This window comes from Lolium rigidum, chromosome 7 (genome assembly GCF_022539505.1).
Source record: "Lolium rigidum isolate FL_2022 chromosome 7, APGP_CSIRO_Lrig_0.1, whole genome shotgun sequence".
NCBI lineage: Eukaryota > Viridiplantae > Streptophyta > Magnoliopsida > Poales > Poaceae > Lolium > Lolium rigidum.
Genome location: NC_061514.1, coordinates 273,412,554 through 273,438,185, shown reverse-complemented (window position 1 = coordinate 273,438,185; position 25,632 = coordinate 273,412,554). Strand labels below are relative to the sequence as shown.

Sequence of the window (25,632 nt, the reverse complement as noted above, 5' to 3'; positions counted from 1 at the left end):
GTGAAGCTCAAGTCAGATGAAGTCAGGATTGGACCAATGACACGAGCTCATGCGAAGCTACTTAAACAACAGGTGAATTTGTTCCTAAGTGATACTTTGATCGATGAGAACTTTATACTGCCTAAGTCCTATTACTTATGTATGATCAGGTATGAGGAGGGACCAAGCATCACACGAGGAGGAGAGGAGCAGCTGGACAAGAAGTTGGACGTGAAGCTGGACATGGAACTGGACATGAAGACATCCCATGGACGCGCGAGGGAAGAGCGGGAGGCATGCGCGAGAGAAGGAGATGCAGTTCAGGCCGGCGCCGGGCCTGGTCAGACTGGCCGTGCCGCCGGGCCACCCGGTCCCAGCCCCGGTCGGACCGGCTTCCACGCCGGATCAGCCCGGTCCAAACCGGGCGCCACGCTTGTGCCAGCCGGGCCACATCCAGTAAGCCTGGAAGCTCAGCCGGTTTCCACCCGGCGCCAGGTCCGGTTTCAACCGGCCTGACCCGGTCCCAGGCCCGGTCGGCCGGCCCCCAGACCGGCCGTGTCCGAGTCTGTCTCGACCAGATCCCGATCCGGGTCGGTTATTCTTGTAGTTTTTCGACCTGAGGTCGTCCTGAACCCCTATATAAGTGCCCAGGACGCCCCCACAATAGCTTTAGACCACGTTTAAGATAAACCCTAGTTCATAGTTGATTGCTTTGCAACTCTATTGAATCCCTACACCATATTGCCTTGATTTGGTGTAATTCTGAAAGTCTTGTGTGATCTGTTGTTCCATTGGGAATTAGAAGGTTGCAACTTACCGCTTCGCGGTCGGCGGCTACGTGCGCAAGTGTGTGGAGTTGCGAATATCTTGCAGGGTTGAGAGCTGTTGCATTGGCGACAAGGACCAATCGAGAGATCTCGTTGCATCATACAAGTTATCATCCACTCTTCATCAAGTTATCTCCGCTGTGTTCATCCCGTGATCATCATCACCACCGTTGCTTACTGAGAAGATCGGGCCACCCCTTATCACTATGGAACATACATGAGATCATGGTAAATTGTCTATAGCCACAGTGTACATAGCATTAATCTAGAGATAATTTTCAGCTAATAAAAACTGGAAAATTTGGAAAATAAGAATCCTACTTTTTTTATGCATGGGACCTTCGAAGAGGTGTAATCCTCACAAAGGATAACCTTGTCAAATGCAATTGGCATGGAAGTACTAAGTGTGTTTTCTATCACCATGACAAAACTATTAATCACTTATTCTTCCAGTGAAAATTTGCGAGATCTATATACATCTGTTATCACCAGAATTTGACCGGATCAGAGGTGGGCCGTGATCAAGATGGGCTTGAAGAATATATATAGAAGAAATACGTGAATCGGCCTTACATGCAAAGTTTGGGCTAGTTTGCCCTTGTATCTGTAACATATTAGATTACGTGTCGGTTAGTTAGAGTTTTACCCGTGCACGGTTAGGTGCACACCTGAATTAGAAAGTCCCCTGGACTATAAATATGTATCTAGGGTTTATGGAATAAACAACAACCAACGTTCAACACAATCAATCTCGGCGCATCGCCAACTCCTTCGTCTCGAGGGTTTCTCCTGGTAAGCACCATGCTGCCTAGATCGCATCTCGCGATCTAGGCAGCATAAGCTTGTCTACGTTGTTCATGCGTTGCTCGTGCTGAAGCCTCTTTGATGGCGAGCAACGTAGTTATCTTAGATGTGTTAGGGTTAGCATTGTTCTTCGTATCATATGCTGTCGTAGTGCAACCCTTATACATCTAGCCGCCCTTACACCTATCTTAGGTGTAGGGGCGGCACCCCGCTTGATCATTGTTTAGTAGATCTGATCCGTTACGGTTGCTCCTTGTTCTTCAAGGATTAGTTTAATATCCGCAATAGTTAGGCCTTACAAAGGGTTGGAGGATCCAGCGGCGTGTAGGGTGTAGTTTGCTAGCCCTAGACAGGAGATCAACCTTGTGTTGGTTTTTAGGCCCTGTCTAGGATCGGCTTACGATCACCGTACGCGAGCGCGAGGCCCAATCGTGAGTAGGATGATCCGATTATGCGGTGAAAACCCTAAATCTTCGTAGATCGCTTTAGCTTTATCTTGATCAAGCAGGACCACCATATATTCGTACACCTCGTACGAATCATGGGTGGATCGGCTCTTTGAGCCGATTCACGGGACAACCTGAGAGCCGATCGAGGCTCGTATTTAACGTTTACGTGTATGCCATGCAGGAAACTAAGCGAGGCATCATCCAACACCTTCCCCGACCGGTATAGGTCAGGTGGCACGCCCTTGCGACGAGCATCGGACGTGTGACCGGAAGGCTTTGCGGGCCGTCGCTCCGAGGGACCGGGGCCAGCCGCAGCCCTAGTTGTTCCCGGCTCTACGGTGTTGCCAGTCGCTGCCCGCCGGTGGGTTTCTGACCGCAACACATCTGGCACGCCCGGTGGGACAATCTTCGACATCCACCGCATCGCCATCTACATCCAAGATGGCGGAAAGCACTCCGGTCAAGTACGAGGATCTGCCTGACAAGCTCAAGAAGAAGCATGACGAGATCAAGGCAGTCCTCGAAGCCGACCTCATCGGCTCTTTCCACAGAACCCGCTCCCACGGCGTCAGGTGGAAGGGGTTCTCACCTGAAGGCGCGCTCGATGGAGTGGACCTGTCCGCCCCGTCGGAAGAACGCACCGGGTCGCTGCGTCAGGAGATCAACTTCATGGTGGCTCATTCGCTGCACCGTCACTCTGAGAGCCTGGTGAACACTTTGGAGCGTGTCGCTCTGCGCGTGATCCAGGAAATCATGAGCCACCAGTATTCTCCGTCGGGACCAGCTCTGGGGACCTACAAAGGGGAGATGCCACTCCACTCCCGTCCGCCGCTGCCGTTCGCGTTGGCAGCACCAGAAGTGCCGAACTCATCGGCATACGTCGTCTACAAGATTGGTGGTGACCCTAGTGACTACCAATTCCTACCTGAGGCGCCCAAGGAGATTCCGCACGGGTACACGTGCGCATACGTGCCGGACTGCAGTACTCGGGCACTCTCGAACCGAGCTGCGGCGGCAGGGCCTCCGGAACGAGCGGGAGGAACGTCGGGAGCAGATCTTGAGAAGCAAACGTGGTTAGCTAAGTACGCCACTCCGACAAACCTCCGAGCGCAGCTCTCGCAGCTTGGCTCGGAAGCTGGAAAAGCAAGCATGGCTGGCTAAGTATGCCACCCCGGCGAATCTTCGGGGTTCGACACCTTCAGCCATCACCGCGGATCAGATTTGTACAATTCGAAAGATCGGTTCGGCATGATGCCGAAAAGGAAGGCGTTCGGCTATACCAAGCCGTACCCCAACGAGTACGAATTGATCCCGCTACCAACCAAATATCGGCTCCCGGACTTCACAAAGTTTAGTGGATCAGATGGTTCCAGCTCCATCGAGCATGTGAGCCGATATTTGGCACAGCTGGGCACGATCTCAGCATCAGACGAGCTGCGTGTGAGGTTCTTCGCACAGTCCCTCACGGGATCGGCTTTCGGGTGGTACACATCGCTGCCACCAAACTCAATCCGGACTTGGAAGCAGTTGGAAGAGCAGGTTCCATGAGCGGTATCACTCAGAGGCTTCCGAGGCTGGTATTGCCGATCTAGCACAAGTACGACAGAAGCGCGGGGAAACAGTGTCAGAATACATCCAGCGCTTCAGGACCATTAGGAACCGATGCTATTCGGTTCACGTAAGTGAAAAAGAAGTAGTCGAGTTGGCGGTGGTGGGTCTCTCATCATCGATCAAGGACGTGGCCTCCCAAGCAGACTACCCTTCATTGGCGCACATGGTGCAGAAGTTGTCAGCATATGAACAGCGCCACCCAGATGTTTACCAGGACAAATTTAAGCATGCGGTGGTCCTGGTTGAGGCAGACGAGGATGAAGGTGCTGCGGGAGATCGAGAGGTAGCAGTGGCTGAATGGACTCGGGCGGCAGGCCCCGTGTCCTGCAAGTGGGTTAAGCCACAAGGCCCTCCAAAAGGGTTCGACTTCGACGTGACCAAAACTGAGCAGATTTTCGATCTCTTACTCACGGAGAAGCATATAAAGGTACCCGAAGGCCACAAAATCCCTACGGTGCAGAAGCTGAACGGAAAGCCATACTGCAAGTGGCATAACACGTTCACCCACACCACTAACGACTGCAGGGTGTGACGTCAGCAGATCCAAATGGCGATAGAGAAAGGGCGATTAATTTTCAACCAGTACGCCATGAAGGTCGACACACACCCCTTCCCCGCTGTTAACATGGTGGAGTATTCTTGCCATGGAGGGTGCCAGCCAGATTTCTCGTGCAATATCAACATGGTAGGACTTGGGCACCACTCTGGTAAGGACGGAGATGAGGGCGAGCTGCTCTCACGGCAGAGACACGAGAGGAAGCCGCTCCACGCGATCGGCTCCGCCACGACGGCAAGCGCTACGTCACAGAGGGAGAAGTGAAGAACATAAGATATCAGCGACCTCTCTCTGATCACCTCCTCAACAAGTATGTGAGTCAGTATGACCAACACCGGCGATACAACGACGATGATGAAAAAGATCGTCTGGCTAGGGACGACAGGAGACGTCGTCGGCATGATCACGACGAGGAGCGACATGAGCGCCACGCCAAGGAAAGGTCAAGGGAGCAATACGACGAGGATAGGCACTGGGACTGCCCCTTCTTCAGACACTGCTGGGATTCAGGAATGAGCCGATTGCCTACAATCGGCAACTGCCCAGAATGCAAACAGAAGAAGAAGGATACATCTAACGTGTCTGTGTTCAAGCGTCTAGGGCCTCTCCCGCCTCGGAACAAGCATGCTGAGTCCGCTCGGGTGGAAGATCTCGAGGAACTAGAGGACGATGATGAAGAAGACAAGTATCATCGGCCAAGGTGGTGCCCTGATGGGCTCAGCCGTTCCCAGAAGCGAAGGGTTCAGCGTTTACGTGGGTTGGAAGAAGCTGAAAGGTTATACCTGCACACGTTGAGGAAGGCACGGCCTGATCTGGTCGCCAAAATTCAGCGAACCCTAGACGAAGAAGGTCGGCCACAAAGAAAAGAGTGGCGCCCCAGACAAAGGAAAGCCGATGACAAAACATCGGCTGGCACAAACATGGTCTTCATCCTTCCGACGGAGTTTAGCGCTCCAGGATTATACGAAGCACCTGTGGCACAACTAGACTGCGGCCCACGGCCGGTCATCTTTGAGAAGCCACGAGAAAGAAGTTACGAGCATCCGAAGGCCCCGTACTTGCGAGGATACATCAATGGGCAGCCTCGTCAACAAGATGTTGGTGGACACCGGAGCGGCAGTTAACATTATGCCATACTCCATGCTACGTCGGTTGGGACGCTCCAGCTCGGATCTGATCAAGACCAATGTAACACTGAGCGATTTCAACGGCCAAGCATCTGACGCACAAGGTGTTCTGAATGTGGATCTGACTATAGGAAGGAAAACCATCCCTACGACGTTCTTTATTGTCGACAACAAGAGAACCTATGCTGTCCTATTAGGGAGAGATTGGATCCACGCCAACTGTTGCATTCCATCCACGATGCACCAATGCCTAATACAGTGGGATGGAGATGAAGTAGAAGTCGTCCACGCAGATGATTCAGCTGAGATTTCAACAGCCGGCATGGACGTTTGGGAGACATCAGGCCAAAAGCCACTCTCAGGCATCAATTTGGACGACTGCGAGCGCATCGACGTGACAAAGAACGAGGTTAGGCTGGTTTTATCCACCGGCCTGACTGTGTAACAAAAGCAAACATCAATGGACGAACGTGGCGATGCCGATCCAGGTGATCGGCCCCAAGGATCTATGGAGGAACATTACAAAACCTTCATCGAGCAAGCAACGTGGAGGCCGATTCCAGCAATCGGCCAAAAAATTATCCTCACCATCCATTCTGCTTGGGTTTAGCATTTAATCCAACAGGGAATACCTGAAGAGCATGTGCGATACAGGTGCGGTAAAACCTTGGCTAATCACAGAAGCCGATTTCAGCAGTTACCTTGCAAAATCGGCTCGGGGGGAACATAATCAGATGAGCATGTGCGATACATGTGCAGTAAGATATTGGGGGCCGATAGAAAAAATCGGCCCGTAAAAAACAAAAATCTACCAGTCGCATGTGCAAAACACAAGGACCTCCAGCTCTGTGTCAGAGGAGTTCTACTTCTGAGCCGTTGTGTGATCATCGGCAGCATCGGAGGGGTAACCGGCTCTGGCTGGCTCTGCATGATAGTTCTTTCAGACATGATCTAGCCCAGGTCCATTTGTCTGAATGGCGTGCCCTCGTCTCTGTTTCGCCTTGATTGAGACTCGGGGGGCTGCTGGCCTGGTGGATGCTCTGTTTTTGAAAGCCGACTGGGTAGCCATCGGCTAGTCCTGCGCCGCGATTTTCGTCAAGGGTGGTGATCCGGCGGAACTCAAATTCATTGTTCAAAAGGATGAAGGATAGTTCATGAAGGCTTGATGCGCTGACATCGGCTTATTGAGTTTTGACCAAGATTGCAGTCACCCCGTGGTCGAAGAGATGAAGGGCGGATTATGAGAGACCGATGCGTTGCCATCGGCTCATTGAGAATCGGTTTAAAAGAAATCGGCAAAATCAGATTGGGGAAACTTCTTCATTAATGAACAGGATTTCTTACAAAGGAAGAGCCGATTGCTCAAAGAAGGAAGAACAAAAGAAGGGTCTATTGACCCATCTACTACTGCTAGGCCTATACTAGTAGATCCTAATCTACGGGCCATCGCTGCCCTCGTCGTCATCCTCGGAACTCTCATCGGCACTGCTGCCGATGGGCTCCTCGTCGCTACTCCCGTAGCCCTCTACGGGAGCTTCATCCTCGTCTTCATCGTCGCTGCTGTCGTCGTCCCACCACATGCGGAGGCGTTTCGCCGGCGGGTAGCCCTCGAGGGAGTCGTCGTGATCGTCGTCATCTTCCTCTTCCTCTTCTTCAGAGGTGGGGCAGCCGTCCCAGGGGAACCGGTCGTCCTCGCTTTCCGACTCCAGTTCCCCGTCGGCGAGGAACTGAAGATCTTCATCCCCGCTGGTCAGGGAATGGTCGTCTTCGGACCAGATGGAGGAGGCGTGGTCTTCCTGGTCCCATTCTTCTGGGGCGCGGATGTCCTCCGGCGTCTCGCGGGAGGAGGAAGATCCGTAGGAAAGATCGGATGAGGAGGAGGAGGAAGAAGACATGGTGGCACAGGAGGGTTTTTGGGTGCTAATGCGAGGAGGATGAAGGAGGAGCAAGCTGTTTAGAACGGTTAGATAAAAGGGATATGAGGGAGATTCAATGCCACAACAGTTTCCGAGGAAATGGTGCCCAACAGAAAAATTTCGTAGGCCACGTGGAGAAGTGGAAAGGGCAAGGCATCATGATGAAGGATTCTGCGGCGGGTTCCGCTCTGCCACGACATGACCCGACGAAAGAAAGCGTAATGATTTTGGAAATGTCATTTCCAAAACCAGGGGGGCATGTGTTATCAACAGAATTTGACCGGATCCGAGGTGGGCCGTGATCAAGATGGGCTTGAAGAATATATATAGAAGAAATACGTGAATCGGCCTTACATGCAAAGTTTGCGCTAGTTTTCCCTTGTATCTGTAACATATTAGATTACGTGTCGGTTAGTTAGAGTTTTACCCGTGCACGGTTAGGTGCACACCTGAATTAGAAAGTCCCCTGGACTATAAATATGTATCTAGGGTTTATGGAATAAACAACAACCAACGTTCAACACAATCAATCTCGGCGCATCGCCAACTCCTTCGTCTCGAGGGTTTCTCCCGGTAAGCACCATGCTGCCTAGATCGCATCTCGCGATCTAGGCAGCATAAGCTTGTCTACGTTGTTCATGCGTTGCTCGTGTCGAAGCCTTTTTGATGGCGAGCAACGTAGTTATCTTAGATGTGTTAGGGTTAGCATTGTTCTTCGTATCATATGCTCGTCGTAGTGCAACCCTTATACATCTAGCCGCCCTTACACCTATCTTAGGTGTAGGGGCGGCACCCCGCTTGATCATTGTTTAGTAGATCCGATCCGTTACGGTTGCTCCTTGTTCTTCAAGGATTAGTTTAATATCCGCAATAGTTAGGCCTTACAAAGGGTTGGAGGATCCGGCGGCGTGTAGGGTGTAGTTTGCTAGCCCTAGACAGGATGTTCCGGGGATCAACCTTGTGTTGGTTTTTAGGCCCTCGTCTAGGATCGGCTTACGATCACCGTACGCGAGCGCGAGGCCCAATCGTGAGTAGGATGATCCGATTATGCGGTGAAAACCCTAAATCGTCGTAGATCGCTTTAGCTTTATCTTGATCAAGCGGGACCACCATATATTCGTACACCTCGTACGAATCATGGGTGGATCGGCTCTTTGAGCCGATTCACGGGACAACTTGAGAGCCGATCGAGGCTCGTATTTAACGTTTACGTGTATGCCATGCAGGAAACTAAGCGAGGCATCATCCAACACCTTCCCCGACCGGGTATAGGTCAGGTGACACGCCCTTGCGACAGCATCGGACGTGTGACCAGAAGGCTTTGCGGGCCGTCGCTCTGAGGGACTGGGGCCAGCCGCAGCCCTAGTTGTTCCCGGCTCTACGGTGTTGTCAGTCGCTGCCCGCCGGTGGGTTTCTGACCGCAACAACATCCAAATAGAATCTACCTTATATATATCCACCATGTATCGTAATATTTTAGGTAACCGGCTAAATGGTGTCCAAAACAGGTTTAAGAGGGTGGTAGCGCTTGCCGTTATCTGGTGATGTGGCTATGTAGAAATGATAAGATTTTTAACGATAAAAATTTATCTCTTATGCAGGTTATCTATCGTTGCACAGTTTATGCTCCCTTTATGGCCGTCTCTACAGTGTGTGGAGAACCACGACCTCCTTATGGACGTGCCTACATGGTTGAAGGACACATCGAGAAGTATTTTTTATCCAACATGGTTAGCGGCGTGATCTTCGGACTAGTCCTTAATGCCATTGGCGCTTTACATTGCCGATATGATCTCTTGTAATGTGCCATATTTTCAATTTCTGATTTTGAATTTGAACCGCTATGTGCATCTTAGTTATGCTGAGACCGATACCGGGTAAAATACTAAAGCTTTAAGTTCCGAAATACCCTTTATGGAAAATAAAATAAGCTGGAGCAAGCACGTTTTGACGCGGGCTTTCTGTTTCGCATTTAGCCACACCCACACTGCGACAAGCGCCGTGTGTAACTTGTCAGTCGTGTCTTGTGCAGCTAATAAGTGGCTCCAGCATTTCCTTGCAAAAACCGTGGCCAAGAAAATCGATTCGCTTGGTGTGGCTCACAGAGCACGTATATATAGCTTCTGGAGCAGAGAGCGAGGCGCCGAGAGGCCTCTGAGGAGCCGGCGGGGAGAGATGAGCTGCAGGGTGTGCGTCACCGGAGCTGCCGGCTACATCGGCTCCTGGCTCGTGAGGAAGCTCCTCGACAGAGGCTGCGCCGTCCACGCCACGTTACGGAACATCGGTATGCGCCTTCTCCTGTCAAATTTCTCCACGCACGCATGCTACTGTAGACAGCTCGCGACCGATCGATTGGCTCAATTTATTCTGTCCGTGCGTTGTTCAATCTTCTGATTTTCGAAGCGCAATTGTTCGTCATGGGGCGCTGCAGCGGATGAACAGAAGGCGGCGCTGCTGAAGGGGTTGCCCGGCGCGGCGGAGAGGCTGACGCTGTTCCAGGCGGACATCTACGACGCCGCCACCTTCGAACCGGCGATCCAGGGCTGCGAGTTCGTCTTCCTCGTCGCCACCCCGAAGATGCACAACTCCGGCAGCTCAAAGGTACCAATAATCGATCGAAAATCCAAGAAGCAATTCTACCGGGCATGTCATGACCATGACTGCCATCCAACGGGCTAGGCATCATGGGTTTGACAAGGGTACTGGGCCGCAATACTGCTAAACCTACGGCCCGCCAGAGCAAAGGGTGAGCGATAAAAGAAGAACTTGGGAAGAAACTCCCTCTTTTAGCTCTCGGAGCTGCGTACTTGATACTCATCGACTTGCTTAGCCTGCACAACTGTTCAGCGATCGCGACCTCAGCTTGATCTCTTTAATTGGCTCTAGCGGCTTGCCAAGCCAATTTATCTTCATCGTGATTTGATTTTGCAGTACAAAGATACGACCGAGGCGACCGTGGACGCGACGCGCGCTGTCCTGGAACAGTGCGAGCGGTCCACGACGGTGAGGCGTGTCATCCACACGGGCTCCGTCACGGCGTCGGCGCCGCTCCGGGACGACGGCGGCGGCTACAAAGAGTTCATGAACGAATCCTGCTGGACCCCGCTTGGTATTCCCTACGGTCACAGCAACGAGTTCTTGGACGTGAGTGCTTGCATTTTTGGACAAGCCCCCAAGATAAAATGGATGATCTAATACTTTTTCAGCTCTAAATACTTGTCGCAGATTCTTATTGCAGGTTTGATGAATTTAGGCATGTTTTAGCCTACATTTTACCTAAATCCGCGACAAGTATTGAGCGGAGGGAGCAGCCGAATATTGGTTGATCCCTGTGGCCATATTGTTTTGTACGTGTGCAGGCTTATGTATCCTCCAAGACCCTCTCCGACAAGGAGCTACTCAAGTACAATGAAGGCCGCTCCTCCGCGGCAAGGCCATTCGACGTCGTCGTCCTGCTGTGCGGCCTCGTCGGGGGAGACACCATCCTGCCCTACGCCTCCTCCAGCATGCACAACATGCTGTCGCCTCTCACCGGTGTTGAGCTTTACCACAAGAACCTCATGTTCCTGCAGTCCCTCCTCGGCTCCGTGCCGCTGGTTCACGTCGACGACGTATGCGAGGCGCACGTCATCTGCATGGAGCGGCCGTCTGACATCGCCGGCGGCCGATACCTCTGCGCCGTGGGGTACCCCAACATGCAGGATATCCTGGAGCACTACGCTGGCAAGCACCCGGAGCTCAAGCTGATGATCAAAGAGTATGTTCTTTAACTGAATGTTTTAATTTGGTTGTGTCGATGCTTTGTGGTTAATTTGCACTTTTTGTGTGTGGATTAGGGTGGTGGGAGAGGGAGTGAGAGTGCAAGCTAATACAAAGAAGCTTGTGGAGCTGGGGTTCAAGTATAAGTACGGGGTTGAGGAGGTGCTAGACGGCAGCCTGGAGTGCGGCAAGAGGTTGGGATTGCTCTGATGCATAACATTGCGATGCCACCGTCTGCGCTAGTGCTACAGGTTGGGATTGCTCTGAAGCGGCAAGAGGTTGCGATTGTTCAGGTTCTTTTGCTTAATCTTAGGTTGGTCGCCTGCACTGACCAAAGATAAATAAACAAAGATTTCTATCCCTAAGTCCATGGAAAAAACAACCATTTCTGAATTGATCAAGTTGAACACAGTTTCTAAAATGTAGCTAAATAAGGATCATCATTTAAGACCGTTAACTTAAAGTTGGTGACACTAGCAAATCATCTGATAATTTTTTAAAGTAAAATTGATTCATTGGCGAGACACTAGAACCGTTGTGCCTTTAACTCTTTTGAAGCTAAACAGTACTAGGTTTTCCCACTGTGATTTTTTTTAAATTTCTCCTATAAATGTTGAAAGACTACCCAGCCAACCAGGCCATCTGAAAGGGGCAAACGAATCTGATCCGTCCATTTCACCGCACACAGTAAAATCTTTCCCCCACTTTTCCCCTCAGCCATCCGTTGCAGTAACTTTTCTGTTACATGCCGCTGTTCGTAAATTGTCTATGACGCTTGGGCCCATTTTTGTGCGGGACTGGCAGCAAGAGACAGCGGCTGGCGCTCGTTTCGGTCGCTCATTTCGGTCGTGTTGCGTGAAGCGGTGAAAACCCTAGATCGGGCGACGCCCACTCCTCTCCAATCCCCGATTCCCCGATTCTTCTCCCCAATCCCCGATTCTTCTCCAATCCCCGATTCTTCTCTCCTCTCGGCGACGCCCACTCCTCTCCTCGTCCCCGTCCCCGTCCTCTTCCTCCGCTCTCGAGGTCGTCTTCGGCGGAGCGACGACAGGGATCACAAGGGCGGCGGCGGCTGTTGGATGCTCGTACGTGAGGCGCGGGAGCAGAATACGTGAGTACGACCGCCGCCAGAGGGAGCGCGGCCGCCGCCGCTTCGTGCGACGTGAGGCGTAGCCGCCACGGCTGGTGCCAGCTTCTTCCTCCCCATCGGCCAGGTGACCTTGTTGACTCCTCCCTCTTCACCGGCCAGGACAACTCGCCGGCACCTCCACCTCACCGGCCCAGGAGAGATCCCCTCCCTCAACGTCGCCGCGTCATGTGCTCGCCGCCGTCCCCCCTCCCTCAACGTCGCCGCGTCCTGTGCTCGCCGCCGTCCATGAGCCGATTCCGCGGTGCAGATGAGCCTCGAAGCAGGAGGCGGGGCGGAGGCAGGTGACGTCCATGGGGATGAGGTTGCAAGGTGTGATGCCATTAGAGCAGAAATGGCATATCCATGGTCTAGGGTTGTGTCTCATCTCCCTCTTCCCATTGGCCTCACAAGCTGAGCTCCTTCCAATTCGTGGAGGGTTTGGTGGTCAGCGGCAAGGTAGGCAATCCCTATATATTTGTCTTGTGGTTTGCTGCCAATCTAGATCGTTCTAATCATCATTTCTTCCTCATATGATTAGATTTTTGTGCTTGGTGAAGCAGGTAGGGAGCAGAAATGCAGATATGGGAGAATGGGACTCGATGCCGATGTCAAGGTCAGAATCTCCTGCTCCTCACACACTTTTTTTTGGTATTCCTGTTCGAGATGTTTGTCGCTGCGAGAGATCTGTGTGGTCGGTGTTGTTGTTGGTCTTGTTTCCGGCCAATTGGGGACAGGTTCGTGGGCGGTTGGGGGTTCGATGGCAGTGTTTAGACAGTATAATGCATCATGTCTGCTTCATTTACCTCTGTCCATATATGGTGTCTTGTTATTACTATATTTTACCTTCTTACTTGGTGAGGAAGCCCTTCCACCTACACCCTCCGATTCATATGGATTGTTTTCTTCACAGTTGCAGTAGTGCAAGCCATACCCTGGATTGGGCGTAGGTGTTTTGACACCATGAGATGGCATTGCTTACTGATGAGGCGAGCAACCAACTTGTTTGTGAGATACAACAACACACCTTGGCTTGATTGGAGCTCACCAGCATGCAAATGTGGTATGAGGTGATTTTCTATTTCTCTGAGTTTCTCTTCAATACATAAAGGTTAAGCCTTATATACTTAATGTGGATCTTTATTTCATGTACATATATAGTAATAAAAATACACTACCGAGGTCTTGGTTGCTTATAATGTTTGACAATGAATAGCAATGAGGTTTAAGTGAGAGTGAATCTCTCCTTGAACAGACTGTAAGCGTTTCATCCTTCCTTATACTTGGTACATAAATATGGTGTTAACCTTCTTAGGAAAACAGAGAAGGTCATGATCTTTGGTTATTTTTCCTCACAAATATGCTTCCTTGAACAGAGCTTCCTTCATTGCTTGTGTTTTCTTTCGCATTAAAAGTAACCTGTCACACTTGAGTAATTAATTTGGTCAGTAGTAACTTTGTACTCCAGCATTTGCTTCCATCGACTATGAGCTTCTGCGTTATCTTATAAATTCACCTATCAATGTTTTGTTGGCTGAAACTTCTAAATTCTTTTGCAGGCAAAGCAATAGCTCGTTTTATCTATGGCGACCTTGGCACTGAATTAACATGTGCCAAGTTCTGCTCTCTAAATGGCTTCTTGCATTTTGTTACCACTTTGATGGACCTTTATACACGTGGAAAAAATAGGTGGTATTCTAGAGATAATATTTCGGTGTATGAACTTTATCCTTTTTTTAGGTATTTCAGTTTGATCATATACCGCAGGGCACTGATATTGTTGCATACTCCCTCCGATCTCTTTTAATTGACTCGGATTTAGTACAATTTTGTACTAAATTTGAGTCAATTAAAAAGGGCCGGAGTGAGTACTTGTTAATGTCGATTTGTATTATTCAACAAGTATGTGCTCCTGTTTATTCTACTGCATTCTTTAATTTTCTTTATGGCGACGGAGTTGGCGATGGGGAGAAGATGCACAAGGAGGATGGCACGCAGGGGGTGTGCTCTTCCTGGCTGGGAGGAGATGACGTGATTGATGTATTCTGCTTTGGATCTGCTTTGAATTTGTATAATTGATTCAATGAATTGTTCACATAGGCTAATGCGTTTTCTCTGGTTGTAGTGCAGGCTCAGTGTGAGATTTGGACTGAGATTGAGACTGAGAGGTGCTATTTGCTTAGTTATTGGATGGAAACCTGAGGTCTTTGTGCACTTCATTATGGATAAACCAATTTGTTGTATATACAATATTTTTGGCTGGATATATACGCATAGGTCTGACTGCAAACATGTTTCTTCCTACTGTTGGGAAGTCTGGGAATGACCTGCTATTGAATTTTGTAGGGTGCCAATTAGTAGTGAGTTATAGATTTGAAGTTGCTTTAACTGTTGTGAAGTTGTTTTTCATCTCATTACACTACCAAGCTATTTCTTTGTTCTCTACACACCAGTAGCGTAGGGAATAGGGACCACGCCATACGACCTTTTCTTAGAAATGGAAAATATGCAAGAAAAAATATTCTATTTACTTGAATGCATTTCAAAATTTCGAATTGCTATTTGCCAATTTATAAAGTTGGGTTCATTAAATATTTATGAAACAGTATCGAACACATTTGCAAGCTACCTACTTGGTTTCTTGTATTTTGTCCATTACACTTCCCATACTAGATTAGATTTGGTAGGTTTTGAAATCTTTGCATTAAGATTGTTAGCTCCTTGCAATCTTAGATGCTTCATATTCTGTTTGTTTCTTACTTTGACCAATGCTTCCAAGATATAGAACATAAAGATTTAGGTATGGTTTCTTTTCCCCAGTGTTTTATTCATTTTACAGTACATTTTATTCGTATACAACAACTTGTCAGAAAGTTCTTGGATCAGGAGGTGGTAGCAGTATGGCAGTACACATGTGATGTATTGCATCCTGAACTAGCGATTAAATAGGTTTTCAGTTAGCATGTCAACTCAAGTGTGTTGATTGATCAAACTATGTGGTTTATTCGTCCTTGTCCATAGTAAACAAACAAAAAAGAGTTGCCAGTATACACCTGTTAAATGCAGTACTATACTTTTTTGAATGAAATCTTGCATTGTTACTTAATCACATAGTCAATGGTATTTAGTTTGTGTGGAAAAATACCAGAGTTGATAAATGGAATTTACTTATAGTGAAGAAGTCAACATAATGAAATGTTCATATGTCGCAGTCACATCTTTCCATCTGCAGTAAAACATGACATCGTGATCCACTTCCTAATAGATTTTTACTTCGTGTAGGCTACTGTACTGGTTAACTCGAAGCTTTCCCTCAACAACCTGACAGGGAATCATGTTATCGCGAAACTGAAGTGGGTATGGAGTTCTTCTATTTTCTTGTGATGTATATAATTTTTCATAATCCCTTTGCCATCAGTAATACTGCATTAAATTCTTTGAAATATTCAATATGACTGGAAATTGTACCATAGAACTTTCAGAAATTTTGTACTGAATCTAGCTAGGTATACGTTAAAGAAATTAGAGCATTAAATGAGACATCGATAGTTGATTAAGTTATTGCTTGATTACCTAATAGTTTGAACATGAGGACAAGTTGCACTCCATTCCAGTGCTCTTTTGCTTCAGTTGCATAGGGACATGAATTCGATCTTGATGCTGGCCCTGTATCACTGATCAGAGCATTTGCACAAGCCAGAGTAGTAGGAGACGATGAGAAGAGGCTAAAGAGGCAAAAGCAGAGAAAAAATCAGGACCTATGGGGAGCTGGGAGGGGGAGGCACAACGCCGGTGGCTATGTTTGTTTTGGTGTACATTTCACTTAGGCACGCAACTGCTAATGCCCCTTGGTATGTCATGAAGTATGTCACATCAACTATGTAGTGTCACGTATTATATCTTCTTCGTACCAACTTGCTGATTATGCTATCAGTTATTGTGTACTTGCACATAAGCAGCACCGTGCAGTTAATCTACAATGTTTGCATCACTTTCTCTATAATTTTTTGCTCTGAACACTAAAATGAGTTTTCAGTGAAGATGATAGTGTTGGAATTGGGGCGCACAGGACCGGCGAGGAGCTGCCCCATGGGGCAGCCCAGCCAATGGAACCTATTTCTAGATCTAAATCCCTACTCTATTCATTAATGCTGGAGTAATTACTAATTACGTGTATCTTAGAAAAAATATTCCCGTGGATAGGTTTCTTTGTTCAAGCTAAAAACGTAGTGGAGGCCTTGGGTGTATATACATTAATTTATATAAATATAGTTTATGTTAGTGCAAATTTCTGATTTTTCATTCAGAGTCAGAGTTTAATTTTTGCTGTTCGGTACGGGTCACATGAGTATTCTGTGTTAGCACGGTTGAAAATGGGAAAAACGTTGCTTCAAAGTATTTCTATTATGGTTGCATTACTTTGCGTCATTGGTTCATTGGTCATGTCCTTATTCACATGTGTTTTTAGCAGATAAAATTCACACTCATCTCTAATATCAGCAAGTAGGTGATCTGGTTGTGCCCCTGGCCCGCTGCCGCTGACGGAAATATGAAGCTGTTGGCTAGGGACAAGAAGGTTGCAGTTCCACTGCAGCCAACTGCCCAGTAGGTGCTTCTGCCCTTTTATTTTTTCTATGATTCCTTCAATTCACAACCTAAATGTGGTTGTTAATATTTTCTCATCAAATTCACAACCAGTTTTACTGGTCAAACTACTTAGTGGGTACAAGCATGTCATTCTGGACATAAATACTACTCTTGCACCCTCCTGATGTTGGCTGGACAAAAACAAATGGTGTTGGGGGCTTGGGGCTTTCAGTTCTGGGCCTTGGGAAGCGGCCTATGGATCCATTGCTTGTGATCACCAGGGCCAATTCTACCCAAATGCAGCTAATGCCCTCTCTATGGAGGCTCATGCTATTCGAGATGGTGTGATTCTTGCGACTTTGCGAGGGATATGAAGTTTCAGAAAGTAATTATTGAAACTGATTCTCTGGTGCTCTCAAAGCTGCTGAACAATGGTAACTTTAAGCATTCGGAAATTGAACCTATTCTCTATGATGTAATGGAGCTTAGCAAGGGTTTTTCTTGGTTCCCTATTGTTTTTATTTGAAGAGTAGGCAATGTTGCCGCACATCTCTGTGCTCATACTATGGTAAGGAAAGGAGAAGTACATTTGGACTGAATATGCACCTGATTTTATCTGTAATTGCCTTTCCGTTGATTGTAACCCTGTTGCTATGGAATGAAAAGCTCCTTAATCGCAATTTTTTCGTGTATATTTGAAGTTTTTTTCACACACATGCCATCAACATATGCTCCTACATGTGATCCTCCTGTTATAGAAAAGGTGGTTACTACATCTGTAGCTTTGTGCTTAATCATTTAGGCCAGTGCCATTTTCTTGTGGTTTTGCATCTTTCTTCGCCCCCTTCTTAAATTTCATAGTGATAATATCCATTGCTCATGTTATGTCTAGCAGCAAGGCGTCGGTCTAGGCCTGCAACGGCGGTGACAGAAGGCAGGCTGTGATTGATCTTGAGATTGTCTTGACCCCTGTGTCGTAGCGGCTGCTGAATAGAAGAGCTCTATCTTGAGAATTCAAGGACCCCTGGGTTGAGGAGGACTCAGCCAGGGAATGCATTCGTTGCTGGTGTGTGTGCTATGGTCCCTTCTCCAACTTTCGTTTTGGAAGCATTTGCAAGCAATTAAGCCAAATATTAACAATGTTCATCTTGTCTCCTTCGGGATACTCATAAATTTGGATTAACCTTTATTTTTTTATTCATAGGATATTTGGCTTCTAATACCTTCTAGAAAAAAATGTTTATCTGATTTTTTTTTGACACAGAAGCTATATTGCTGAAGATGCCTACGGTTCAGCAGCTTATGATGATTTACCTTCACCAGCTTATGATGTCTATGGTAATGTTTGCTAGGAAATTTGTGTTTTCCCTGTTACTTTTTTTGCTTCTATTTATTATCTTTGCCTATCTGTTTGTATTATTGTATTGGTGATTTTTTTCCTTCGTCTAGACATAGTATGGATGTATCAATGTAAATTCTAAGCCATCTTATTTATTGTTTGTGTTGTAAAAGGTGCGCTTTTGATTGATTAATTGTATATTGATATGTTATGTTTCCCACTGAAGTTTGGTCTTTCCTTTCTCACTGAAGTTTGAGATTTCACTTTACCATGCAAAAATTGTGCATTTGATCCATAAAAGAACGTTCACTTCCAAAAATTGTGCATTTGATCCAAACAGTGAAAATTATATACCTTTTGTGTTGCTGATTATTTTGCAGGTTTACTGGATTTGGTTCAGATGGAAGAGATCCAGGCTTAGGAAGGTATATATTATTGGTCACTTGAAAATATTTGGATATCAATTTCTTCAACTATGTAACTTTGCCAAGAAAATGTGGCTTCAGTGAACCAATTGCTATCCCCAAAACTATCCCGAGGGGCGTTTCCATCTGGTCATCCAATCCCCAAAACCATCCTGAGGGGCGTTTCAGATTATACATTTTTTACAGGTTTAAAATATTTGGTTGTGCAATGAATCCCCAAAACCATCCTGAGGGGTGTTTCAATCTGGTTGTCCAATCCCCAAAACGCACCCAGGTTGTCCCCGCCTTTGAGGCTTTGACCATGCAGCCCATATTTTTTGTTTCTAATATTAGTACTTGCTTCAATAAACATGGCTTAAATTCTTAAGATAAATGAAGCAAGTCAAACTGTAACAACATATACATATTAGTACTGTAGTTTTGGGAATAAATTTGCAAGCACGTGCCTGCTGAGGAAGAAATAGAGGAGGAATGGCACGTGCAAGCATATGTTCAGCCCATGGCTTTTGCGGCAATGTAACTATTTCGTGAGCTGGTGTAAACACATGGATACAATAGAGACGATTTACCTTTTTATGATTTACACCCGGTGATTTCTTACATCCTATAGCAAGTGTACATGATATTCAGTTTAGGTTTCGCTTTTTTTCCATGGTTTAGGTTCCGATTTACCTCAGGACAAGCAGGAGATGATGCGAGTGAAGACACTCCCATGTTTCAGATGGTATGTTCAGAACTTAATTTCCATGGTTTATGGAACTGCTGAATATTTTACATATGAACGATACTATGTTAGTATCTCTTCCATTTTTTCAACTGAGTTTCTGTTCAGAGTGGCTTCATATGTATGTTACATATTGACTTCTCCATCTCCTGCCATGGAAACTGATGGCTTCCGGATAGATCAGGTAGTTGACCTCACCTCACCTTACCATTTATCTTTTCTCTTCTCGAGTTTGGTAATTGACTTTGTTTAACTTTGGGGATGACATAGAATAGACTTTAGGGAGGTTGGTGCAGTGTGTGACGGGAAGAAACAAGGTGAAGTTTCTCCCAATCGTCTGGCGGTGAGGAGGACGCGAGTTGGAGGTGGATTGAGCTCGATGGCCAGGAGGGGCCATCAACTGATTGGGGAGTTTGGTGCAGCGTGTGATGGCAGGAAACGAGGTGAGGCTTTCATTTATTCCCCTGCTCATGATCTCTCTCACAAACTCAGTGCACGCCAGCTCTTGATAGCACCCGCGGCCGGTGAGAGCATCAATAGGAGCGTCTTAGCTTGTTTGGCCGCCATCTTCAAGCGGCATGGGACGTTCTGGTAGCATTAAAAAAGATTTTGTAGTGGTTCATAGATAAGGATTTGAAATTCCAGAGCCGTGGATACTTTACGGATCAACATAGGTCACCTTATATTTTGATTTCATTTTACCTATTTGTATTTGACATATACACTGAAGAATCTCTATACTGTAATAGACAGTTATACCGCAAATTATTGGCAGGAATAAAGTTACATAAAAGTGACGTGCTCATTCTCAACATCTTGATAATGATACACAACTATATTGCAAATTGCGTTTGGGCCTAAGAATTCCACCTAAAGTTAAATCTTTCTGTGGTCTGTCAAAGATGCAGTTTCTGGTCATGATTGCAGCCTAAAACATTTGTTCTTGAGCTATTTTTGTGCATCATGGGGAACTATATATCTGGCTATGTGTCACGGTCTATTGATACAACTGAAAATACATGTTTCTTCTTTGTCCTGTGTTTACTGTGTTAGATTGTTATATACTTCGGCTCTCTGCTATGTAAAATAAATGCTATCAAAAGGGACATGGTGTGGTCTCACTGCTACAATCTCCATGGGGTTTTGCTTTTCGTTTTATTGCAATATTTCCTCTCCATTTGAGCTGTTAGTTTGTAGGGGGTTTTATTCGTAAAGAGTTAAATCAAGCTTTTGCTGCTATGGAATGTTTCTTTTCGTTTTTTTTGAAGAAATCATTTGACTGGCTGATGTAATTTCTTCGTAAAGAGTTAAATCAAGCTTTTGCTGCTATGGAATGTTTCTTTTCATTTTTTGAAGAAATCATTTCACTGGCTGATGTTATTTTTTGTATAAAACCTGACCTATATTTTATTGTTGCTTAGGGTTGACAAGATATCTAATATCTGAATCCATAAATCAGGGCTCTATGTAAATCTGGAATGATGTTTGGTACAGGCCGGACAATGGAGAATCATTGTTAAAGGTGATATTCCAGGCATCATCATGGCCACATCAAAGGTCCTAAGCTCTAGGTGAGATCTTTATTATTTTTTCATCTCTGGAGAATGAATCATCTCGTGCATAGTTATTAATAAGACTATATTTGTGTGACGTTGTACTGGCTCATTGGTAATTGATAGTGCTTTGCCTTTTCATGCTTGCAGCTATTTTTTGTTGCTCATCATGCCTTGTCTTATGAATTAGTAGTGAGCCTGTAAGGCATGAATCAACAGGAAAAATTATAGAAAGGAAAATAATAGCGAGAAGGAGGGTGAGTAGAAAGAAGCATTTATACTCTTTAACATCGATGTTGATTCATATTATCAGACCGGTTTGTTTTATTAGTTGGGTCAGCTGAATGTTAAGACGGGAGGTGGGATAGATAGTCCTCATTGTACCATGAAATTTGAAAATAACTAATTCTTTTTGTTGATGAAGCCGCTGAAAATATTGGTTCTCACGTACTTGCACCTTTCAGTTAAATACGAAATCTTTCGTTATTGGAACGTTTCAACTGAATATATCAAGGAAAGGAATTAATTGACAAGATGAGATACAATATATTAGTACATTGCCAATGTTTTTTAATACTTGATGTATGCTAAAAAAATGGTTTGTCTTTTAATAGTACCCCTCTGGCCCAAATTAATTAGTTGACACACATGGTACTAGAATCAAAACTCGACATAGTAATGGGCTGCGACAATTAATCGGCCTGAAATTAATTTCTTGCCTTGCTACATGATACATGAAGAACCACATCCTCGATTTCCTGTTCCAGGTCCACAACTACTGCCTTCCCCAAGAAGGCCATCTTTGAGGCCACATCAGCATGGTGAGCCCTTTTTCCTTCACATCTTTGCAGCATCAAGTGATTGTCCATGGTTTTATCATCTTGCAATGTTAGCTGTAATTTTGCTTAACTTGTTGATTGTTTTCTTTCTTATGAGCAGAGGAAAGTTGTGACCAAAACGTGTTTTTATTGTCTGCAGGTCACCGTCTACAAAGGACTCATTTTTTGCCTCACAATTTCATTTCTACAGGTTCTAATCCAATTTAGTTAATTATTTGAGTTTGTTATCTCTGGCATTTGTTTGATCCAAAAGAAAACTGTTAGCATTTTCCCCTTTCCCAAAGTACAAGCTATATTAACTATAGGTCATGTGCATATTAGTTAGATCACACGCATGCCCTTATAGCAAGGTTAATAATTCTCACCTTTTTTATAGTCACTATGTATGTTCTATTTTCTCAGCTGTATATTTGATCGTAATTTTTTTTTGTTTGTTTGATAGGCTTAGTATGGGAGGAACCTGCGGTTATGATGTATAATAATTCTGGTATGCAAGTATGATAAAGACCACTTTTTGTGGCCTGCTCATATCTGTTCTTTGCTTCTTAGTTATGATCTTGGTGTATTCAAATTGAAGAAAATAACACCACTTTATATGTACTTATTGAATGTCTTGATGGCACAAAAAACATGAGATTGGCTTCTATGTTATACACATTTTTTTCTCTTTTCTATTAACAAATGGTTGGATGAAAAAAAAATTGTCGCTTCTGCAGCATACATGTGTTATCTTTATATAATTGCTTGAATTTTTTTTATAAAAAATGCTTATATAGGCTTAAGGGGTCACGACAACCTAATGAATTCTTGGACAACTAAATAAACATCAACCGTGTAAACCTTATGATTAACTGTCTCGCTTTTGCCTCTGCGCCGGGTCTGACTTGACCTGTTAGGGGACGTGCTGCGTCTAATTTTTTTAAAAAAACGTTGGCCTAAATGTTTTTTTTTTTGCTTAGGGAACATTCCTCCCATCGAACCTTACACATAAGAACGACACAGCAAAAAATTATTTCAAACTTATTAAAACTCCATGCATAGGTAGACAAATGTGCAAGTAACGAAATAAGAAATCGCAACCACTTTCCGATGGTGGCAACTGGATTGTCCAAAAGAAAGTGGAAGAGATATCGAGAGCATTACCCAAATGAGAGTACAAGGGCTGTCGAGAGCGTTTCCTCCAACAAAACACACTGAATACTACTATAGCTCGCCATGGGACGGCCATCGAAAGAGCTACATGCTCTATAGCCTCCATTATTGAAATAAACCAACGGTTACGATGAGCAACGTGGTAACACGCCCCGTTGGATACTATTGTACTCGATGCAAGAGCTCTGCTCCAACCTTCGGTACTAAAATAAGCCAAACCCTATGGTTAGCCTCCGCCATTTGCGCGATAGCGCAATGGGTATTATTTGAAAGTTATTAAAACGCCGTGCATAACACTTAAATATTGCGATGAAAGACAAATATGCAAGTGACGAAATAAGAAATCGCAGCCACTTAACCATAATATTCCCGTGATAGCAAGTGGATTACGCAAAGGAAAGTGAAAGAGATACGAGAGCATTACCCACATGAGAGTACAAGGGCCGTCGAGCAATGCGATAACACGCCCCGTTGGATACTATTGTACTCGATGGAAGAGCTCTGCTCCAACCTTCGGTACTAAAGTAAGCGAAACCCTATGGTTAGCCTCCGTCATTGCGCGATAGCGCAACGGGTCATCTAGTGTATATAAAGGAGGTTCAAGTTACAAACCGAGCTAGCTCTGAGAAGTGAGAAATAACTAATCACAAGAAAAACAACGCTATGAGAACTATACAAACGAAGTCACCCATTCTTGCAAGCCAACATAGGCTTTCCTCTTTGCCTTGTACAAAAGCAAAGACATCTCCTCTTTGAATTTTCTTCTGCATCGTTAAAGATTAGGAGTCATACCTTTGCAGAGGAAGTCATTTCTTTCTGACCAAATTGCCTAGGTAATTAGCATAATGATCTCAAGCGCAAAAGGCTGTCCAATGGATTGTTTAAGACTATCAGTAATATTCTAGATAAAGGGAAAATATTAATGTCAAAAGATACCAATTACATCCAGCCTCTGCAACAACGTCCCACCCTAGTGGCAACACGGATGCACACATCTAAAAAAAGATAAAATTAAATTAAAAAATAAAATTCCCGCTACAGCATTCCAGACCTAGCAGCAACAATATAACCACCACCGTGACAACACCTGAAATACAGACTCTCCAAAAACGACGCCTCCAAGAAGGGAACAGTGCACCAGCACCGCCATCGCCTGACCAAAGATCTTAGGTTTTCACCCTGAAGATAGTAAACAATGCCTCCAACAAGATCATTGCCAGACACAACCAGTTAAGACCAGATCTCGGGTTTTCACACTAAAAGGCAAGACTCTGTGCTGCCGCCCCCACTTGCATATCACTGCTGGAGAGCCCGGAATGCCAAGCAAGTCCCTCAGTTTCACAAAGACTGGAACCTCCTTTAGCCAATCCACCAATCCGGCAAAAAAGAAGATGATTCCTGGTTTCCAAGGTAGAGGAATCACACATAGGGAAAGAATAATTAGGGATGAAGAAATTCTTTCTCTGCAGTAATTCCCTAGTGTTGAGCCTGTTTTGCATAAGGAGCCAGAAGAAAACTTTATGTTTTTGCAGACAACAAGTTTTGCAAAGACCTTTAATCGAAGGACATACCATATGGGTGCCAGTTCCCTCAGTATAAGCTTTAGCCATATTGCAAGAGGTGGAACTACCGAAAATAGTCCACGGTCCGGCCAGGGGAATCTGATTCATGTAATTCTTCCAGGAAAGCATGTAGCTGTAATAGTTCATGATGGGCCTTGGTAGAGAAGGGCAGGTGGAAATGTTCCCAGAGAGAATCAATAGAGACAACAGAGGCAATAGATGTTTCATCCTTAGCGAAGGAAAACAGATGAGGCAATTGCCATTTTAAGGGAACGTCTAGCCAAGAATCTTGCCAAAAGCATCACTGATGATCCATTTTAGCACATTACAACTAGCAAGTTTTTTTGTACTCTGGCAAACTTGGAAGGAAGAAAATGATACTACCTCCATCCCGAAGGTTAAGCCTTATATTATTTTTAGAAAGTTAAATTATGTCAAGTTTGACTATGACTTTACCAAAAATCATTAACATGCAAAATATAAAATCAATATTATTAGATAGATAATAAAATATATTTTTATGTGGTATCTAAAAAATATTATATTTGTTGATATATTCTTCCAAATGTTTGGTCAAACTTTATTTGGTTTGACTTTTTTTTAAAAAAGCCTTAAGCTTTGGAATGGAGGCAGTATATCTCTATCTTTGGCCGGTGGAAGGGCATTGGAATAGTAGAATCCCAAACCATATTAACCGAGGCAAATTTGTCTTGTTAATTAATCTATGCAAATGCTTCATCAAGAGGCAGTTATTTTGGGTTGTCAGTTTAATAACTCCCAAACCACCTTTATTGTAGACATAGTTTTGTCCATTAAAAATGATAAACTATTTTTGGAGAGGAGGAGCTTGGGGTGGTGGCACTGGTTTCACCTGACACTACTAGAAAACAGGCAATCAGTGGCGCACCACTTATACCCATCACTGGCGCACTAGTGGTGCGCCACTTCTATCACGCCACTGCTAACTTTTAGCAGTGGCGCACTAGTGGTGCGCCATTGCTATTTGGTTTAGCAGTGGCGCACCAGGTAGTGCACCACTACTAGCTTCATGGTGCGCCACTCCTAAATGTCTGAGGTGCGCCACTAGATCGAAACAAGGTGCACCACTACTAAAATTTGAAATTTCTAGATCTGGATCTGGATCTGGCACATTTTTTTCGAATTTTTTTGGCTCGTTATTTTTTTCTCGTTCTTGTTGCTAGAATTATTTGTGCAATGTTCATTCTCATGTTTCTTAGCCAAGCCGCCGGTGAGGATGGATGCGAGAGGTTGGAGAGGTGAAGAGAGGTGAGGAGAT

The 25,632-nt window shown here is 45.4% G+C and overlaps 1 protein-coding gene and 1 long non-coding RNA gene across 2 annotated transcripts; both read left to right on the top strand.

Annotated features, from left to right (window-relative positions):
* The first annotated feature begins 9,402 nt into the window (after positions 1-9,402).
* On the top strand, positions 9,403-11,449 carry LOC124670433 (putative anthocyanidin reductase). The gene is made up of 5 exons (XM_047206933.1): positions 9,403-9,553; positions 9,701-9,870; positions 10,201-10,413; positions 10,629-11,026; positions 11,106-11,449. The coding sequence occupies exons 1-5, from the start codon at positions 9,445-9,447 to the stop codon at positions 11,236-11,238; spliced, it is 1,023 nt and encodes a 340-aa protein (XP_047062889.1). The 5' UTR covers positions 9,403-9,444; the 3' UTR covers positions 11,239-11,449.
* A 1,170-nt stretch (positions 11,450-12,619) lies between these two features.
* On the top strand, positions 12,620-22,250 carry LOC124670434. The gene is made up of 13 exons (XR_006992526.1): positions 12,620-12,770; positions 13,068-13,224; positions 13,714-15,511; positions 15,837-17,807; positions 18,006-18,079; positions 18,461-18,505; positions 19,166-19,229; positions 19,338-19,413; positions 19,500-19,672; positions 20,689-20,800; positions 21,550-21,603; positions 21,761-21,811; positions 22,064-22,250. It is a non-coding gene; the product is annotated as an uncharacterized LOC124670434 (long non-coding RNA).
* The last annotated feature ends 3,382 nt before the right edge of the window (positions 22,251-25,632 follow it).

What these genes read in the sequence shown, in the direction of transcription:
- LOC124670433 (XM_047206933.1), top strand. Translation starts at nt 9,445, where the DNA reads ATGAGCTGCAGGGTGTGCGTCACCGGAGCTGCCGGCTACATCGGCTCC. An exon ending in ACAACTCCGGCAGCTCAAAG is followed by an intron (nt 9,871 to 10,200) that starts GTACCAATAATC and finishes TTGATTTTGCAG; the next exon opens with TACAAAGATACGACCGAGGC. An exon ending in ACAGCAACGAGTTCTTGGAC is followed by an intron (nt 10,414 to 10,628) that starts GTGAGTGCTTGC and finishes GTACGTGTGCAG; the next exon opens with GCTTATGTATCCTCCAAGAC.